This window comes from Crocodylus siamensis, chromosome 13 (assembly GCF_052110815.1).
Source record: "Crocodylus siamensis isolate JL-2025a chromosome 13, ASM5211081v1, whole genome shotgun sequence".
NCBI lineage: Eukaryota > Metazoa > Chordata > Crocodylia > Crocodylidae > Crocodylus > Crocodylus siamensis.
The window spans coordinates 24,309,620-24,327,798 of NC_143407.1; the positions used below are offsets into that span (position 1 = coordinate 24,309,620).

At 46.7% G+C, this 18,179-nt stretch overlaps 2 protein-coding genes across 11 annotated transcripts in view; one reads left to right on the forward strand and one right to left on the reverse strand.

The window, feature by feature from the left end:
• Nucleotides 1-8,966, reverse strand: part of UBE2G1 (ubiquitin conjugating enzyme E2 G1) — a 43,434-nt gene extending 34,468 nt beyond the window's left edge. For 5 of the 7 annotated variants that reach the window (XR_016439042.1, XM_090026596.1, XM_090026598.1 and 2 more), the window contains exon 1: nt 8,649-8,966. Coding sequence is in view for 5 of the 7 variants with exons in the window: in XM_090026596.1 (XP_089882722.1) it covers nt 8,649-8,964 (316 nt within the window). In the remaining 2 variants the exon portion in view is untranslated. Of the gene's footprint in view, nt 1-7,873; nt 8,032-8,648 lie in introns of those variants that run through there. The other 2 variants (XM_090026594.1, XM_090026599.1) reach the window with 2 other exon arrangements.
• SPNS3 (SPNS lysolipid transporter 3, sphingosine-1-phosphate (putative)) overlaps nt 8,908-18,179 on the forward strand; it is a 69,665-nt gene continuing 60,393 nt past the window's right edge. For 2 of the 4 annotated variants that reach the window (XM_090026589.1, XM_090026593.1), the window contains exon 1: nt 9,045-9,183. The gene's annotated coding sequence lies outside the window, so the exon portion shown is untranslated. Of the gene's footprint in view, nt 9,009-9,044; nt 9,184-9,226; nt 9,378-18,179 lie in introns of those variants that run through there. The other 2 variants (XM_090026590.1, XM_090026592.1) reach the window with 2 other exon arrangements.

Consider the following 18,179-nt stretch of genomic DNA (forward strand, 5'->3'; position numbering starts at 1 on the left):
ACTAATAGCCAAATGTCTTCATGCTCAAACATCTTCTATGACGTTCTCTACAAAGAAGCTTGAAAGAATTCTATTCCAGGATGTGTTTGTAAGAGCAAGTCTGTTTTATCCAGGGCAACAAGTCACACCTATATTGGAAACGAGTTAAGACTTCAGTCAAGCTAGAACAGGGCATTTCCCCTGTAAAATACATGTTAAGTTAAAAGCAAGCCAGACTCCGTAAATTCCCTCTGGGCTCTGACAGATGTTTTTTGGCTTGTTATGGATGTGCGCTACATAATACCACAACATGCATGATCACATGCAACTGTGCCACAAAGGTGCATTCCTTAGCCACAGGGCAGTGTGGGGGAGGGAGAAGGGGCAGGGGAAGGTCCACAACACTGAGCGACTGCTGGCCTGGACCCGCCTGTGAACTGGGAGTCCCAGCACCAGCAGCCCTTTAATGTTCCTAGCTCACAGGCAGCCCCAGACCCCTTAATGCCTGCAGGACTGACCTGCAGGACAGACTACACACCAAGCCAACCAGCCTTTTTTCCCCCAAGGCCTTGTAAAAGGATGACCTGCTTTCCAGTAACAGCACATCTCTACACTGCCACAGGTCAGCCTTTAGGCTAGCATCAATAGATATCAGTCATGTCAGAGGCAGTAGAGAAGTGGTATCTAGTGTCTAATGTCCAATTAAAGAGAAGTAACATTAACCAAGTACAGTAATTCAGTAAACACCTGTAGCAGAAGTTAAGACTTAATCAAATCCAGGTTTTGGTAGCTCAAGTCACCTGCATCATGTACAGCACTGAAATGCTTGTATACAACAACTAGTAATATTTTCCTTAATCCAACTGTGGTATAGGTATTATTTTGACAGCTAGATTAGCCGTCACAACATCTCTTGCCATTCTTCACACACTAGTTAATCCATGTGTCATACTTAAGCATCAGGAAGCAGAAGGAGCAGCATAAGGGCCACTATCCTTTAAATTTCCTTGGCTTCAGCAAGAAGTTCTGGTCACTAGTTAGTTACAAGAAGTCCCAAGCTACCTCCACTTTTGAGCTAGTACAGAAACTGATGCATGTCCCCTGCTCTTATACTTCCAAATGAGTTAGTCTAATCCTAAGTGCTTGAATCCCTTCCACACCAGCCTTCATGCAGGCATATTTTGAAGATGGGCGCTCTTTCCCAGAAAGAGAAGACATTCACATATCATACCATCACTTCACTTCCAGAAGGCTAACAGGCATTACAACACCTTAGAGGTGTACTTCTGTTTGAAGTTATTTGTCCCCGAGGGTAAAGGGCATGATCCAATGCACTAAGCTGTGGCTTACTTCAGAAGGCAGATTAGAGGGGTGACAAGATCACCTCCTTAGAAAGAGCAAAACTTAGTTTTCTTGCCTACCATTTCATACTATCCAGAACACCTTCAGTGAGCAGCCATAACACATTTTTGTTATGAGTGCTAGAACTGATTGGTTTTTAAAAGTACCAAAACTGTACCTGGCCTTGGTGGATGCTGTTCTACAAGCAAACATTCCAGGGAATCCACCCATCAGAAGTGAGAAGCTGACAGAAGGGCCATATGGAGATGTTAACATCCTAGCACTCTGCCAGGAGCCCCAGAATACCCACGACATGAGAAGTTGAGTAATTCAGAGGCACTTTTCCAGTTTGTTTTCTTTTGTTACTAATAGGATACCAAAACCTGTTATTCAGTTCCGGGCTGCATTGTTACTCAGAACTGCTCTAGAGACAAGTTCGTTTTCTCCACAAGATTTTTCAGAATATTACTTGTCAGCCTTGCACATGAGTCACTGCAGCTAGACTTAAAACTGGCTAGTCAGGCTATTTCCTGTAAAGAGGCAATACTTCATATTCAGAAAACATGAATTACTTTTCCCCAGTATTTTAAAGACCAGCATAAGCAGTTGTTCAGTTGACATCCAGGAGGTATAGTTGTGCCTCAAAAATAAATCTCTTTCAGATTTAACTCCCCCCCCACCCAACCAATTAATTCTAAACAGGGCCTGGATACCTGATCAGTGCTAGTGGGAAGCAGCAAAATAATTAATCTAAGCTATCCAGAAAGGCTCACACTTATTAGAATGAACTCTAAGTGCCTGGCTTCAGATATATCTAACAAGTTCTTGCCAAGATGAGTCTGGCATACATTTCACTGATGGGGTGTGTATACATTGCAATTAGCTCAGGGGTACCCCCCAATGGAATCAGAGCTGATGTGTGACAGGCTGCTGGAAAGGATAAGATTAGGTGGCCTTGTAATTTGAGCTCAAGTATGGTTACTCAGGCTGTGTCACCATGTATTCCTTATGTAGACAGTTAGGAAAGGGGGGGGGGGGGGGGGGGGGAGAGAAGACGACAGAAATGCTTCCTACCTTCAGAAGCTTGGCTCTCTTTGCCAGGCCTCCAGTTTTTGTGCTTTAAAAAGATTATTATTCTATCAATCTACTTGCCTAAAATATTAAACAAAAAAAGGAGAGAGAGAAAAAGCCTTACAGTTCCACTCCAACACTGCTTGATTCTTGATGTGGGCAGTGACTGGCTTAGATCCAGATACTCCAGCATATATTACATATCTACAGCTTAAGTTAGCTTTTGTTTTTACTGAAGTAGTTAAGATGTGCCTGAAAGTCTTGAATTGATAGCCAGGTCAAAACCCTAGTTTGCTAGAGTACTTCATTTAGATCAGTGGGGATCAAACTTTGGCAGATGCCACAAGTTAGCCCAGCACCCTCGAGGTGACACACTGATCCCCTGTCTCTGCCAAGTTTCTCTGCCCCCACCCCGATCCATTGAGTGCCACACAAAGGCTGTCCATGCCACTTGTGGCACTTTGGCAGACTGACCACCCCAATGTAGATCAAGAGGCCATAGCTGGAAGCAGTTATCCATGAAGAATAGTCAGCCAGAAAGTTAGTATTCCCCAAGAGTTAAGTTTGATTTAGAAAACCAAGCTTGAGATATTTAAAACTGCAGCTTTGAAAGGAAAGAGAATGAGAGCCTACACAGCATATAACCAACTGAGATCTTAAAAAGACATTGACATTTGTCATTTGAAGAAACCAATGCAAGCAAAAGCAATATTGTCTAAAGTTAGACCAAATACTTACTGCTGAAGACTTTTCCTGCTTTTTCTAATCCTTACTATGATACTCTGTCCCTCCTATTCAGTTGCTATGATAAATTGGTCAAAAAAAAATTAAAAATGCATAAGTCCTCCCTCCTCTCCCCCACCCCTACCCCCATAGCCACTGGCTATTTTACCAGCACTAGAAGTGGAGTCCCCATCCATGGCAACTAACTAGAGATTCACATATCAGGACATTTCCTTAGGATGGAAATAACTTGTTGGAAGGGGGGTTGGGGGGAGGGGCAGGGGCAGGCAGAGTTAAAAATCTGTTTGGCAGTAGCACACCACAGTTCTTCTAGTCTGAGGTTATTCCTGGTAAGTACCCCAATGGCCCACAAGTCCATGCCCCATCCTCCCCCACATCCAGGGTCTGGCATGTGAAAATATTCAGTTACCCTCTTTTATAGATTAAACCAGTCCCCTATCAAAGGAGATCAGAAGTCTAGAACTTATAGTTTAGATGCAACCTAGAAGAAAGTTACAGCTATGCCTAAATTAGGGTGGGGAAGAGATGGGAGTCAGTCAGTCAGTCAGTCAGTCAGTCAGTCACCTAACCAGAAAAGAATGGGCTGTTGCTATCTGACCAAATACCTTTCTCTTCTCTACTGAGTGACTGTCAAGTAGGTTGGATTTCAGGGGGAAAAAAAAAAAAAAAAAAAAAAAAAAAAAAAAATCAAGCCCATCTAATTTGTTTAGCTCACCATTACCATCTTGTTTTTGTTACCCCACCCCTGTCTCTGGGAGAATTCCTCAAACTGCTGCTCAGGGGAAGACAGTCAGCATCTCTCATTCAAAGAAACAAAAAGTCTGAGAGTGCTTGTGCTCATACTTACTAAGATTTGAATGACAACTCTGCCCGTCTCAGTAGAATAAGGCTTGCCCTCCCAAATTAAGAGACTTGTTAAACAATAGCATTACACTGTATAATACAATATGACCCCTTTGCTTAGGTCTGGGTAATGTACCATACCTAGGTTATGAGTGTGCAACATTCACATCCCTAACCTTTTGCTAAGTCAAACTAAAATGCCAACATCTAGAAGTTAGTTACTTCTGTCTAGCCAACCTCACAAGAAAGGCATCCTGCTCATGAGATTAATTTATATGCAGTATGACAGAACAAAGTTTACAGATAAAAATTAGGACAGTGGTGTGCAATTTTTTGGTCCCCATAAGCTAGATGAATGGCCCAAGGATTAAGCCCTGCACACATGATCCAGTGCACAGAACCATGTCATTTGACCTGCAGGGATCACCATAGGTCCAGAAGTTTGGCAGCAGGGGAGCCGAAATAAATACTGCAAATTTTTTTTTGATCCACAGGTAGCCCTACAGACTAGATGACAGAGGTCGTATGTAGCCTGTAAGCCAGGGATTGAACAACCCTGATTTAGGAGCATCTTAGAGCTAACGAAGTAGAGGAAGCTTGTCCAAAATATGGAAGATACCTTTTTAGAAGCAAGTGTATGCTGGCATTGAGTGATGTGGAAGTATTAAGCTTGACAAGTCCCTCTGAATAATAATTAAAAAAAAAAAAAAGAAGTGTGAAATTGTAAATAAATACTGACTTGCTTGTCAAGTGTGCTGCTGTCAGATCTTTTTGCCAAAAATTGCTATGCAAGTCACAGCAGTACTTGAGAAGTTGCTTTCTGCTTGCCATTACACCATTACAGACAGCTTTGTTTGGAGCAGGAATGGCCAGACTGCAGCACAGGTGCTGCAAGTGGTATTGGCATGGCATGCACCCAAGTGGAGAGGGGACAGGGCAGCACAGCGGCAGATATGGCAGAGGACAAGGCACAGTATCAGATCAGGCAGGGTTCACAGGGCAGGAAACACAAGCAGAGCAGCAGACCAGGAAAAGATCAGAGTAGCACTCAGGGAAGTGGGGGGGATTTGTGGCATGCCTGCTGAAAAGGTTGGCCCCCACTGTCTTAGAGATTGTATATATGAAGTTCTGCTGCTTTGCAACGGCTGTAGCAATCTCAGACAATGGAAAATGTCAAATTTCACCTGATTAACACATAGCTCTTCTATGCAAGAGTTACCTACTAGCGTTTCTCCTTGTGAAACAATGTTTAATCCTCTTATTGTACTCTCTATTGTACACCAAATTAAAAACAAAACAAAAAATGAAAATAGTGATTAAAACCAGGTAGCACTAAAAAAAAAAGTCAGGAGAGGCAGGCACTCAAGATCCCCAAGGCTATTTGTATAGAATTTCTACTCCCCTTCCATGGAAACTGTGCCCTTTTAGCCTCTACTGCAAGGTGACAACTCTTGGACTAACTTCATGAAGGGTCCTAGACCTTCACTGGAAGGGAGACTAGAGAACAATGATAGAACAGACCTAAGCCTACATTGAAAGAAAAGCACCTAAATATGGACCCAAGTTTCTTCACTATATTAAATATTGGTACAACCATATCTAATCTTAGAACTAACAGCTTCAAGTAAGATTGCAAGCACATATAGTTGTACCCTAGTTTCTTGATAGCACAGCTGAATATTGCCTAAACATATTGGGCAAAGGAATTTATTACCAAAGTTAAATGAACTCTAGGCAAATTGCTGTATTTAGGAAGGAAGATACTTTGTGACCCTGGCAGAGAACAGCCATCCTCAGCAAGTTACTTTTCTTACAGTAAGAAAAAAAATTGGATAATTTGAAAGTCAGTTGCCCAGAGTTGAAGTGCAGCATATTAGTTCATTTAAACTATTGTTGTGGTGCTAGTTATGCAATTAACAGAACTCCTCTTGCTTTAGCAGGAAGCTTCCCTTTGACGTGCTCATCTGGAAGAAGGGGAAAAGGCAGGCAAAGCCAAATCAAATCCAAGGTCCTCAAAAAAATCCAACTTCTCACTTCTTTGGTGAGAAAGAGGGCTTAACAAGCTAGAACTTTGTTTTAGGAGGTAACTGCACCCTGGACCAAGAGTCATCCTTGAATACGTGCAACTCCAGAACTTGCATGGAAGTTGAATGCAAGTTTATAGTACTTCATCACAAATCCAAGTCCAAAATCCTTTACCAACAGCATAAAGGAAAAAAAAAGGGTGAAAGACAGATTAAAAGGAACTTATAGTGTTTATACTGTGCCCTTGCTCTCTTCCCCATGTCATTTTGTTGCAGCCCTGAGAGTCTCCACCTTGTTTCTCTCCCCTCACTATCTCATCTCACCAACATCAACTGCTTCACCATGTTGCTTCTCAGATTCCTTATCCAGGAGCGGGATGGATGTCTTGCTCGAACTGTCAGCTCCAACTGACCTCTTATGCTTAAGTACTACTACTGCGATGGGTAAGTGTATAACCCAAAGCAATTATAAAAACTTTGATCATGTCAAAAACTAGCCAAATTCCAACCTATGCGATCCAAAGGCACATCTAGTGTTATCCAACATCTCGCAAGATACAGGAACACTGGAATATTAATTATTGTTTTGAAACAACAAGTATTATGGGTGAAATACACTGGCCCAGATGAGACTTGGAAGACAGTCAGCAGTGAAGGAGGAAGACCTGACCTACCATGAAGCTCAGCCTCAGCATTGAGTTCAAGTGGCCTGCCACGAGTAAGATGAGCATTGGCCTCTGTAGCGGTCATTCACTTCGAAAGTCTGTCTGTCTGTGTTACGACATGAACGTTTAGACCGTCTTCAACCAGGAACTCTGAACACTCCAAAGATACCTTCCCCTATAGCACTATAGGATCTTGCACTGGAAACCCACATACAAAATTGCCAGCTATGTTAATGCGTCTGACAATACAGGTTGGCCCATGTCAAAATGAGGACATATAGAACAGACATTAAATAGGTCATCTCCCACGTGCCGAGGGAGCAGTAACCCACGTTGGCAACTGTTATGTTCTCACAGTTGTCCAACTAACATACAACTCATAGCACATGAAGTCTTAGTAACACAGTCTAAAGCAGAAGTACCCATCCATCCGATGATCAACAGGTTAACAAGCACTATAAGTAATTCAACTTCTATACTCAGATACCTACCCTCCAAGTTTACTCAAACTCTCCCTTGAGTGAAAGAATTAGGGTTAGGTTGCCCATCTGGATTTAAAACATAGGGATACAGAAGGGATATAGAAGTGTTGTTACCACTCTTTCACGCAAACAATCCATGACTTATTTCTTCCAATTAAAATAAGATTAAACCTCAGAAGACACCACTGTCTTCAAAAGCAATACGCCTCGCTCTTTGGTCTCGTAACTCTGAATAGTTACAAGACACATAGCCAAGATATTTGTTTTGATCACAGGGTACTTTGTTCATTTTGCTATGGAGAAATGCCAGCAAATAGAAACAAGAAGTGGAGGAATTATCCAGCCTAATATGTTTACACTGTAATTACGGAACATCGTGTCTACAAGATAAAGCCGTGAAAGTGGCCCATTCGCGTCTTTGGCCGACTGAGCATTTAAACTAGTTCAACGCCATAACCCCAAAAGCTGTATTGAGCAGCTTATTTACTCACATGGGTCCTTTAGAAAGGGCCCATTTAGCAGCCACAGGATTCGGGGCTGTATCTGTACCCATTATCAAGTGACAGCACTTGAGCATGCAGGTACCCAGACTATAACATCGACAGAATAAGTTTGTGGTAGCAAAGCATTAAATCACGCACCCCGGCACTGCCAGCACCCCACTCCTCATAAGCAACGGGCACAACACGTCGCCACCGCTGTGAAGGCAGAGGCTCATACACACCTGCCGTTTCCTAGAACAGACTCAGCGAGAGGAGAGAGAGGTTTCACTACCGAACCCACCAGCTGCAGTGACTCTGGTCTACTTTTCGGTGAAGGACAACTCTGGAGCGGAGTTATTTTAGAGGCAGAAAGCAGTGGAGCCCCCTGGGACCGTGCCGCACCCCCTTCCTGGCCCCAGTGTCCTGGAGGTGGCTGCACTGTGGCAGAGGCGCCCTGCCCTCCCCTCCACGCAGGCTACTGACACACGTGGGCCGGAGCCCGGCCCTCCTCCTCTGGGCCGCGAGGAAGGGGGAGGCGACGAGCCTCGCCTGACACCTTGGCAGCCCCGAGGCCCCCCGCTCCGCTCGGGGATTAGGGCGGCGGAGCAAAGGCCGCAGGGCCGCGGAGGAAGCCCCCCCGGGGGTCTCTCTAAAGTCTGGCAGGAGCGACGCGGAGCCGTGGCTTTGTGCGGCCGCGCATGCTCGCCCCGCGGCCGGGACGGGCCGAGCCAGGTCCGGGCGGCCGCGGACAAAGGGAGGGGACGGGGCCGGCGCTGGGCAGCAGCCGCTTGAGGCCCGAACAAAGACCCCACGGGGCCCGGCCCGGCTCGGCCCCGGGCCACTCAGCCACCGCCCCCCGCGGGGGGGACCCCGGGCCGCCCCTCCCCCACCCGGGCCCTCCCTCCCTCCCTCACTCACCCCGCTGCCCCTCCCCCCCTGCCCTACTTTCCTTCGCGCCCCTCCCCCACCCACCGCGCGCCCGGCCCGGCCTGGCGCGGCGCCCCCCGGCCCAGCTACCTGCGAGTTGCCTCCGCAGTAGCAGCGCGGACTGGAGCTCCGTCATTCTCCCCCCCTGCGCCCGGTGCGGAGTCCGGGCGGCAGCAGCTGCTACGACCGAGCGAGGCGGCGGCGAGCCCCGCACGAGCCCCGCCCCCCGGCTCTGTCCCCGCTCCGTCCGGCCGCCGCAGCCCGCGGGTGCCTGCCGGGCTCCTGCCCGTCGCGCCGAATCTCCCCCACTCCGCCGCCGCCTCCCCCCGCCCGCCCGGAATTTCACTGCACTCCGGGCCGCGGCGCGCACGCGCACTACGAACTCCCGGCCCGGCCGCGCCGCCATCTTGGGGAGGGCCCGCCGGACCTCCCCGCCGCCATTTTGGGAAGGTCAGCTCTGGGTTCGGGCCGGGTCCCGTGGGGAAGGCAGCAGCAGTGCTCGTGTGCCAGGAGGGGAAGTTGGAAGAGACCTCCCCGGCTTAGCACAGCACGTGGCCCCGAGCGACACGAAGCCGTCGCCGCCCGTTCTCACAAGGGCGCCTGGGCCCGGCCCGGGACAGCACAGGTACCGCCCGGATGGGGCGAGCGGGCCCTTTAAGAGGGTCCCGGGCCAGGTGCATTCTGGGAATCGTGAGCACGAGGTGGGGAGCGCGGGGCATGCTGGGAAGCAGGAGAGCGGCAGCTGCAGCCTAGCACGTGGCCCCTCGAGGGGGAGGGGTGAGCGCGGGGCCGCGGGCACTCACCTGGGCCGTGCCCTTGGTAAAGCTTCGCCAGGGGAGTAGCAAGGTTGGGACCAGAGGCGTGGGGAAGGCGTTGGGCCGGGCTGGCAGCTCCCGTCTCCGGCCCTGCCGCTGCACGTTGCAGCTCCCTCCATCAAGACCACCTGTTTTGTGAGAGGAGCCGTGGCCCCACTTTGGCTGCAAGATGAGTCAGCAGTTAATATTAAGGGAGAAGAAACTAGGCTGGCAGAGCAGTTCTGCTAACCTCTGATAGCGGTTAGGCTTTCAGCAAACCCTGCTACTATTGCTTCCTATATTGCACTGTGACATGCACTTCCTTCTGGTACTGTCTCCTCCTCTCCTTGCAGCCTTCCCAGGGTCTTCTGATCCAGGCTGTGTATCCTTAGGTTGTTACATTTAGATAATGGGAGAGACTTGAAAACTGAGATGGGAACCCCTCATTCTGATCCCACCGATGCGACTGCCAAAGCCTCTTTTAAGGAGGGAGGCAGCTGTGCAGCTTCATTAAAGTATAGTCTCCAATCCTAAATTTTATCTCATGCATGTCAGAACTAGCACTGTTAGATAAATTTACTTAAAAGTGCACCTTGTGCATAGTAGTGTGGGGTTAAATTTGCAGTTTCTGCCCCGGAAAATTGGATGCATTAAGCAGCTGTACCACCTCTGGAGGCTAGGTATCAAGAACAGAGCGATACTGTGACTGTGACAGTGAGTGCTTCTTGTGTGCATGCTTTATTAGTCAACATGAAACAGTGGCTCGTGAGGCCTGAATGTGGAATGGGCTTCAGTGTGCCTCTTGTTAAACAGGACTTACTGCAGCTTTATTCTGAACTAGCTAATCCTATCTGGGAAGCATTCAATAGCTCATGTCAGTAGATTGTTCCTGTTAAGTGGTCACTGGTGAGAGAAGCGTTAAATTCTCTCAAATTTGGGGGGGGAGATTCCAGATCATTAAGGAGTCTCTTTTGATCGAGTAGTTCACAAGTATGTCAGTGAAAATTAGGGCAACTCTAAACTGGAGTTGTATCCTGCTTGTTAGGCAGTGTCATCCAAGCAGAATTTCTTAAGGTTCTGTTGAGTATCCCAAGGCTGGTGGAAGAAGTTTGGGTATGTGCTTGCTCACATGTGTATGCAACAGTGGTGTGACTCAGGCCTATATGTATGCAAGGGAAATTTTTTCTTCATGTGTCAAACTGCTGCTCTACTGGGGTAACTAGATTACCCTGTTGACTGGCAATAAGATATGGCTGTTTTTAAACTGGGTTAGTCACTATAAAGAACAAGCATCATCATGATGGCTCGTTAAAAAATGCGAGTAACTCGTCTCAGTACCTGTCACAGTTGTTTTGTCCCCCTCATGAACACCACTGGTTCACAGTGCCTGTACTTTTATCAGCAAAGTATACAAGATAGGCTGAGGTGAGCACCTACTTGCATTGGGTAGCGGGCATGTTGATGAGGACAGCAAGTGTAGCTTACGTGGATGGTAAATCTCCAGGGTGTGTAAAAAGCAGGCTTAATTCTTAATGCCATTCAACTTAGCACTGGGTTAACAAAAGTTCCTGTACTAGATGTCAATCTTGGCAGGAATCTACATTTCTGACAAATCTATTAATAGAGGACCTGACCATCTCCAAGAACTGGAGGCCACTTCAAATGCTTCTGTATCCTATTGCAACATAATCCAGTGTTTCTCCACCTTTCCATGAACTCAATCACTGGCAAAAACACCTCTCCTGTGAGTGGTGTATATTATCACCCTTTTCTGTAAGAGGAAGAAAACCATACTGTAGTAGGTCCAGGAGGGTGTAGTGTAAAGTGGGATGGATAACCTGGATTCCCTTTATTTCTGGCATCAGGGCCTGGCTTATAAAGATACTGCATATGTGATAGTGGGAGGTGGTTAAGAGTTCTGCAGTCTCCTCTATCAAAGTGATTTGCATTTAACCAGACAAAACTGGAATAGGTCCTCCTGTTTGTTGGAGAGAGGATTTTTTTGTTTTTTTGACTGAGTCATACTAGTGTATTCCCAACAGCAAGCAAAACTCCCAAGGAGCCCCAGCAATAGCATGAAACTATTTTTTCTCCTTAGTTGAGGTGGAAATGTTACTTGTCCTTCCAGGGTAGACACATTCTCCCTCTGCATTGTAGCAAATACTAGTACCCAGAGGAGGCGTACCTCCCCTACACCAGTGGAAGTGAATCTCTTCTATTGTGTTAGTACCCTGAATCCCCATATGGCATTGAATAAACATCTTAGTACTGCAACTGTTCCTTACTGAATTCACTTACTAGCTGGTAAGCCTGCAGAGAGGCTGCCTTTCCCTATCTCTGCAGCCTGTAGAAGGGCAGTTAATAGGTACCTTCCCATCTCTTTCTTAGATGTTTTTCCCATTCGGTGGCCTAAATTCAACTGCCATTACAGTAGTCTTTGTTGATACCGTTTCACTTGCTGCAGAGGTATTGCTTGAAGCCTGTTTGTCTTAGGGTCAGCAACCATGGGGAGTTGTACTTTGAATGTTTACAGAATCAGAGTTTCACTCATAGCAACTTAATAGTGTTGATCATGGTGTCTGGTTTGACCCTGGATCCCGTGGTGTTAAAGATACGCCCATCCCAAAACAAGGTACCAAGCGGTACATCAGTAAAAGCTCTTCTGGTTGGGCTCATATTGTCAGTAGCCTCTGCTGGTGTGATTTAATTTCTTGGCCAAAACCAGGATTGGTCAATCAGAACATCAGTAATGGTCAATCAAAATAGACAGCAGCAGCTGGTAAAACAGTCAATCAGAATAGATGAGAATGGTCCTACCTCTTGCACCACAATAAGCTAGTTATAGAGATCTGGCTATGGGAAAGTGGTGTGCATGTAGTACACCTAACCTTTTCCTATGTGCACCACATGCGGTAAATGGCCTGTAGACCCATAATATGTCTGTCTTATATGCTGTGATCAGTGAAGTGAAATTTCAGTGGCAGCATGGACAATTACTATTACATTGAGACACATGGGAGCATGTCATACCTCTTACTTACCGTTTCGGAAAGGTAGTCTGGCAACTCTTTATATCCAGCTCAATCTGCAGTTGCCTTTGTAACCTGTAACAGAAGGGCTGCAAGTCTGGTCTCTTTTTTTTAACTCCTTAGGTTCTGGAGCCTGAGAGTCACCAAAGGAAAGGATTAGCTCGCTGAGCTGCTGTCAGCCTGTGCAGTCTAGCCCCCCAACACTTTATATCACCCTGGTGTAGGAGTGGCTAAATTGAAACACCACTCTGTGCCAGTGGACCTGGAGTGAGTTGAAATCGTTCACAAGTGCTGTGCAGGCTTTCAACCTAAAAGTGCTCACAGCTTCATCCTAAAAGTGAATGTTCTGCAAGCTATTCTGCTGGAGAGGATTTAGCAGAAAGGAGATGAGTTTGCTGGGTTCACCTTCTTTGTCAACCTCCCTATTCTGTAGATTTATTTTGTTTCTGTGCTGTTTCTGACTATATGTGCTTTACATATAAAAAAAACTAGACCCTGGGACCAACACTACATCTAGCCAAAGCTGTTTTACCTGAGTTGAAACCCACTCCTATTTAGAGGGTTCAGAAGTTCAACTCCTAGTCAAATGTTGCTGGGTTGAGTTCCACTGGGGCTTGGGGGGAAATCCTGTGAGAAAAGGAGCTGGCAGTTTGGCAAGCACAGGTCAAGGACCTGGAAGCAAGCACTGCAGTATTCCAGCACACCTTGTATAGCGCACCTCACTTCCCTGCAGTATCTGAGCACAGTTTTGTTCCCTAGTATTGCGGTCATGCCTACATACCCCAACTGTAATTGGAGTCTTTCTAAGTTAGCGTTGTGTGAACATGTAGTAGGATAGTCCATGCTCCTGTGTAAAGCTTAGAATCCAAATGTGTGAGATGGAAAAAGCAGTAGGAAGGGAAACAGTTGTGTAGCAGTGACTTGATTTAGCTAAGATCTGTGAACAAAGCGCTGTCAGAGCCAAAAGTCCAGTCTGGCTTCAGCTCCCAATCCAGGTCCCTGCTTATATGATTGTGCTTCATCTTGCAAGTATGTTGACATAGGGATATAATATTTACCTTCAGACTTATGTGATTTAATTTGCATCATTTGGTCATTCCCTAATGTGCCCAGCAGCATTCCAGCATGCTCCAAAGCCCCTGGTTCTTGTGGTGAGTAACTTCTGATGGAGTAACGTAGTTGAGGAAGTGAAAAAATGAAGCGAGGGGGACCTAGCACATGAATCCTTGAAATTGCCAATAAAATCAGTGAGGAAAGAGTGTGGGGTTTGGTCATAGTCCAGTCCTCTTTCTAACTCGTTAAAGAGTTATCAGTATTCATATGGCTTCAGGCCCTGTCTAAAGCATTCTGCTAAAGCAAATTTTCTTAGCCACTTTAACAAGATCCTTTTCTGCCAAAAGTATCCTGTGAGCCATTGCAAAGATTCTTGAGGGTCATGACTTGCTTCAGTGAGCAGTGCGAGCCAGCATATACTTTTGAGGAGCACCTAAGAAGTGTTGATGGTCAGGGGCTGAAAGTAAAGGGTATAACATGCAAAAGTGTTGGACTCGTGCCGACTTAGCACAGTAAATAAGCTGGCACTAGTTGCTGCTGAATTCTCCCCACAGTAAACTCATCCTTAGGAAGATTTCACTTTATGATGAGGTTTGGTTGTTTTTCCCTTCAGTTTTTAAAATCCTGACCATCCCCTAAATGGGGACAACAAATAATTTAGGACATGGCCACATGTGTCTGGTAAGTGATTAATTTGTAGCTCCCCCACCCCTTGACTGCCACTATCCTCATTGTTCCAGCTGCTGCTGCAGTCAGGGACTCCATGCTCCCCTTCCCTTCTGGCTTTCACCTCGTGCCCCTGCTCCAGAGGCTGAGATAGAGTAGGGTGGCAGGGACCAGCACAACCTGCAGTGCCAGGGGATCCCGCAGCCAGGGATGGGGAAGGAGCTGCCACCTTCCTAGTGTAGCAGTGGAGGGAGAGGAGACCCTTCCACCCATACAGTGTTAGGAGAGCTTGCAGCTGGAGGAGTGAGGGGGAGAACATGGCCCCTGCTGGTGTGGCCCCCAGCCACTAAGAAGTTGAACAGCCAAGGTTTAAGATGTAGCCTAATATTTCTTGTCCTAGTCAACAAGACTGCTTTTGAAAACAAAGGATTATTCTAAATCTAACCTGAAGTTCTGAGAGCCAAACCAGGCTTTGATCCTGTTCCTGTTTTTCAATCAAAAGGAAAAACTCCATTGACTGCAATGAAGTAGGATTGAACTCTTAACCTGCAATGTAACGTTAGTGCGAATTTAACGTCCCAGATGATAAATTCATATTTTATGTGTTCCAGTTCACGCACAGTATATTCAGACACCTATCTTGTTGGAATCTCACTCCATCTTCAAGTGCTCTGACTTGTTTTGATGTAATTAGAACAATGTTGAAGTGTAACAGCACCCACTGACTAGCTCTATTTGGGGGGAAATAGTTTCAAAGCAGATAGGAATTGATTAGACTTGAGTACCTTTAAACCTTCAAATGGCTGTTCAGATGCTATAAAAAACCTGGTATACTTATGGACCTCTAAAGATACAGTTAAACTATATAGCTCTTTGTGGTAGAGGAGGAAGCGAGGTTCCCTTTTGGACCTGTAAACTGCTGCAAATATTTTAAAAAGTTGCTGAATTTTGGTTGCATCAATATTTAGGTGGTATGATAGGGCTGTATTCCTTCAGACCTAGCTTTGGCCTGGCACCCCCGTTGTGAAACCTTGGCTCTCCTAGGAGCATAAATTCTGAAGAGTGTAGCCTTGGAAGCCAAAAGACTCCTCATGTGAATAGGAAAAAATATAAAAGAAATGGCCTGGTGCTTGCTCTGGCCGAGTCTTATATGGAGTATTTATTGTGGGGGGTCTTCAGGGTGTCAGGCAGCAGCAATTCACAGATAATGCACTAGAACAGCAATTCTCGACCTGTGAGTTACGACCTAAAAGTGAGTCGTAAGAATATATGAAAGGGTCACAAACAAACCTTAAAAAAAATCTATCAAACTTTAAAAATGGATTATCCTTTAAAGGAGAACAGTGTGGGGAAACTGCATTTCCCCTTGCAGGCTGGCAGAGTTCCAGCCTGCAAGGGGCTGGTTGGGGCTGAGGGGAGCAGGAGGAGGGCAATCGGGCAGTGGGTGCCATGTGCATATGCGCGTGCACACATGCATGTGGCAGCTAGGCAGCATGGAGCGCAGCTCCTTGCAGGTAAGTCTGTTGGGGTGGGGCATAGATTACAAGTCAGGGAGGCACAGGTGACACTGCCTGCCACCCCACCTCCTCTCCAGGGTAGAGCTGTGGCCTGGGGAGCAGCAGCAGCAGCTGGGCCATGGAGGCAGGGTAGAGCTGCGGCCTGGCACACAAGTGGTTGGCAGCAGGAGAAAGTAAGGGCAGTGCAGCTTCCCCCCTCCCCCAATCCATTACTCTTCATGCTGCTGATGGCATGGCTGGTGCAGGGGTTCTGGCAGCAGTGGCAGCAATGCGTCTCACTGCCCCACTCTGCCCTCCTGTGCCAAGTCCTGCCTGCTGGGTCACGGACACAGCTTCTGCCGGTGCTGGTCCAACCAGGCTGCAGCCCCATGCCCACTGTGGGTGCACAAATCAGAGAGAGGGTGGGGGGATGACTTTCCCCACCCCTCCTGCCTCACACACCATGGGATAGGGTCCTGAGGCAGCAGGTCAGGAGTGAGGCTGTGGTTTGGGAATGAGGGGCACTGGCAGGGCCAGGGGGCCTTTTTCTATTTAAACTATTTACTGGGTCAGGACTAGCCATCAAAGTTTACAAATGAGTCTTGGTACAAAAAAAGTAAAGAACCACTGAACTAGAAGGAGCAGCGATTGTTGGAACAGGGGAGAAGAGATGCAGATGTAGGCTGATGATGGATAAAGGAAGATACCGGGGCAGCAACAGAGTGGGCTGACTGCTGAGAAAAGTCAGGCCTATTCCTACAGCATTTTATACCAACACCAGATGAGTCCCCCATTGGGCAAAACCTTGACAGAGAAGCCTGGGTCAAGTTGAACAGACTGTGATCTGGATATGGATATTTTAAAACACTTCACAAAGATGAACCTCTTGGACAGCCCCCTGTCTGAATGCAGCGTCCAAGAAGCAGCACAAGATTTAATCAAAAGCTGCAGTCTTTACAAATGCCCAGATGGGGTAGGTGGAATCCATACGTTGAGCAATAATACCAGACAGTGGCTTATAGATTTGGAACTTGATATCTGATGCCATATGAAAAAAGAAGAATGAAGACATAGAAGAAAAATCTTGCAAAATGAGCCTTCCTTGGTACAGTTTGCTGCTACACTTTGTAAACCTGGAGGGGATGGCAGCAGTGGCACCTCGGTAGCAATTATATAGCTTAACATATATATTCAAGTGGTTCTTATTCCATTAAGAAGTAGCATCTAAGTAATAGAAGACAGTGAATGACATCCCTTATTTTGACTTGTGTCCGGCCGGATTAGGTGGATAATTGGTATTTGACTCTAAGCACAAAATAGTATTTATAAAAAATTAATTGAGGGGAGGCAAGAAAGTGTTCAGCACACGTGGTAGATTTACTTATGTAAAATTACCAAAATATGGCCTGTGTTTAAAATGTTTAGTGCACAAGGAAGTATTATCTATTAATGAATTGAAGTGATTGTTTCTGGTCCCTGTGTCCTTCAACATGTTAGTACTAATAGATCTCTTCATCCCACATCTTGGTTTTTATTCATGGATTAAAAAAGGAAAACATGCTTTCCTGCATTTTCAACTCCCAATTGATTTCTCAACTCTGAATGAACTAGTCATTGAACTGAACTTGTTCAATAAACTGAAACTAAGCAAACTTTCTCTTAGCAATAGCTTCTTCTGCCAGTACAGTCAACATTTTTTGTTCAGGACTTCAACAGACTCTGCTTAGCCAGAAATGTCTGCCGGTTTAGTGCCCTGCATTTGGCAATGTTAGTAGCAAGCATGCATGCACATCTTTCTTTTTTTTTATTTAATCTGAACAATTTTAATAAATGCTTTAACACAGATTGTTGTCCTTTTGAATTTTTTTCAAAACTTTCATCTCCTAAAAAGAAAGACCTAGTTGGGGGAAAAGTACATATCATGACCTTTCCACTGTCTTGTTCTTGTGGGCTGGTCACCGATATCAAGGGTGGGAAAAATACAGCCCATGGGCTTGATCTTAACCTGCGAATTAATTGTATCTGGCCCGTGGCTGCCCCTGTGGCATTCCCATAGGGGCTGAGCCCTGCCTGCTCCCACCTGCAGCATCCCATAGCCCCTGAGGGCAGTGCCCTGTGCCCACTGAGCACTGCCCAGGCCCCAGCCAGCATGCACAGCTTCCTGGCAGGGCTGCTACTGCTGCAGCTCCCCAGGTATTACTCAGCTCCTCCCACCTCCAGCTGTTCCTCTTCTTCCTCTTCCTGCAGCACAACTGTGGGCAGCGGGTAGTGTGGAGAAATGATGACAGCCATAGGAGTGCACACTGGGCACCACGTGCCCAGCTAGGCCAGGGAGGAAGCTGCAGCCGGAAGGCTCCTGCCCCAGTGCGCAGGGCTCCAGCTCCAGGCCTCCTTCCATTCAATCTGTCCACCTGGCATGATGAGCAGCCTCTTGCATCAGCCAAGTGGATGGAAAGCAGCTGTGCCATGAAGCTGTTCATACTGGCTGGGGCCGGGGCCAGGGCTGGGATGGTGTTTGTAGGCATGGATGGGAGTACAGCATAGGTTGCCCCTGGTGAGAGCAGGCAGGGCAGAATGCCGTGG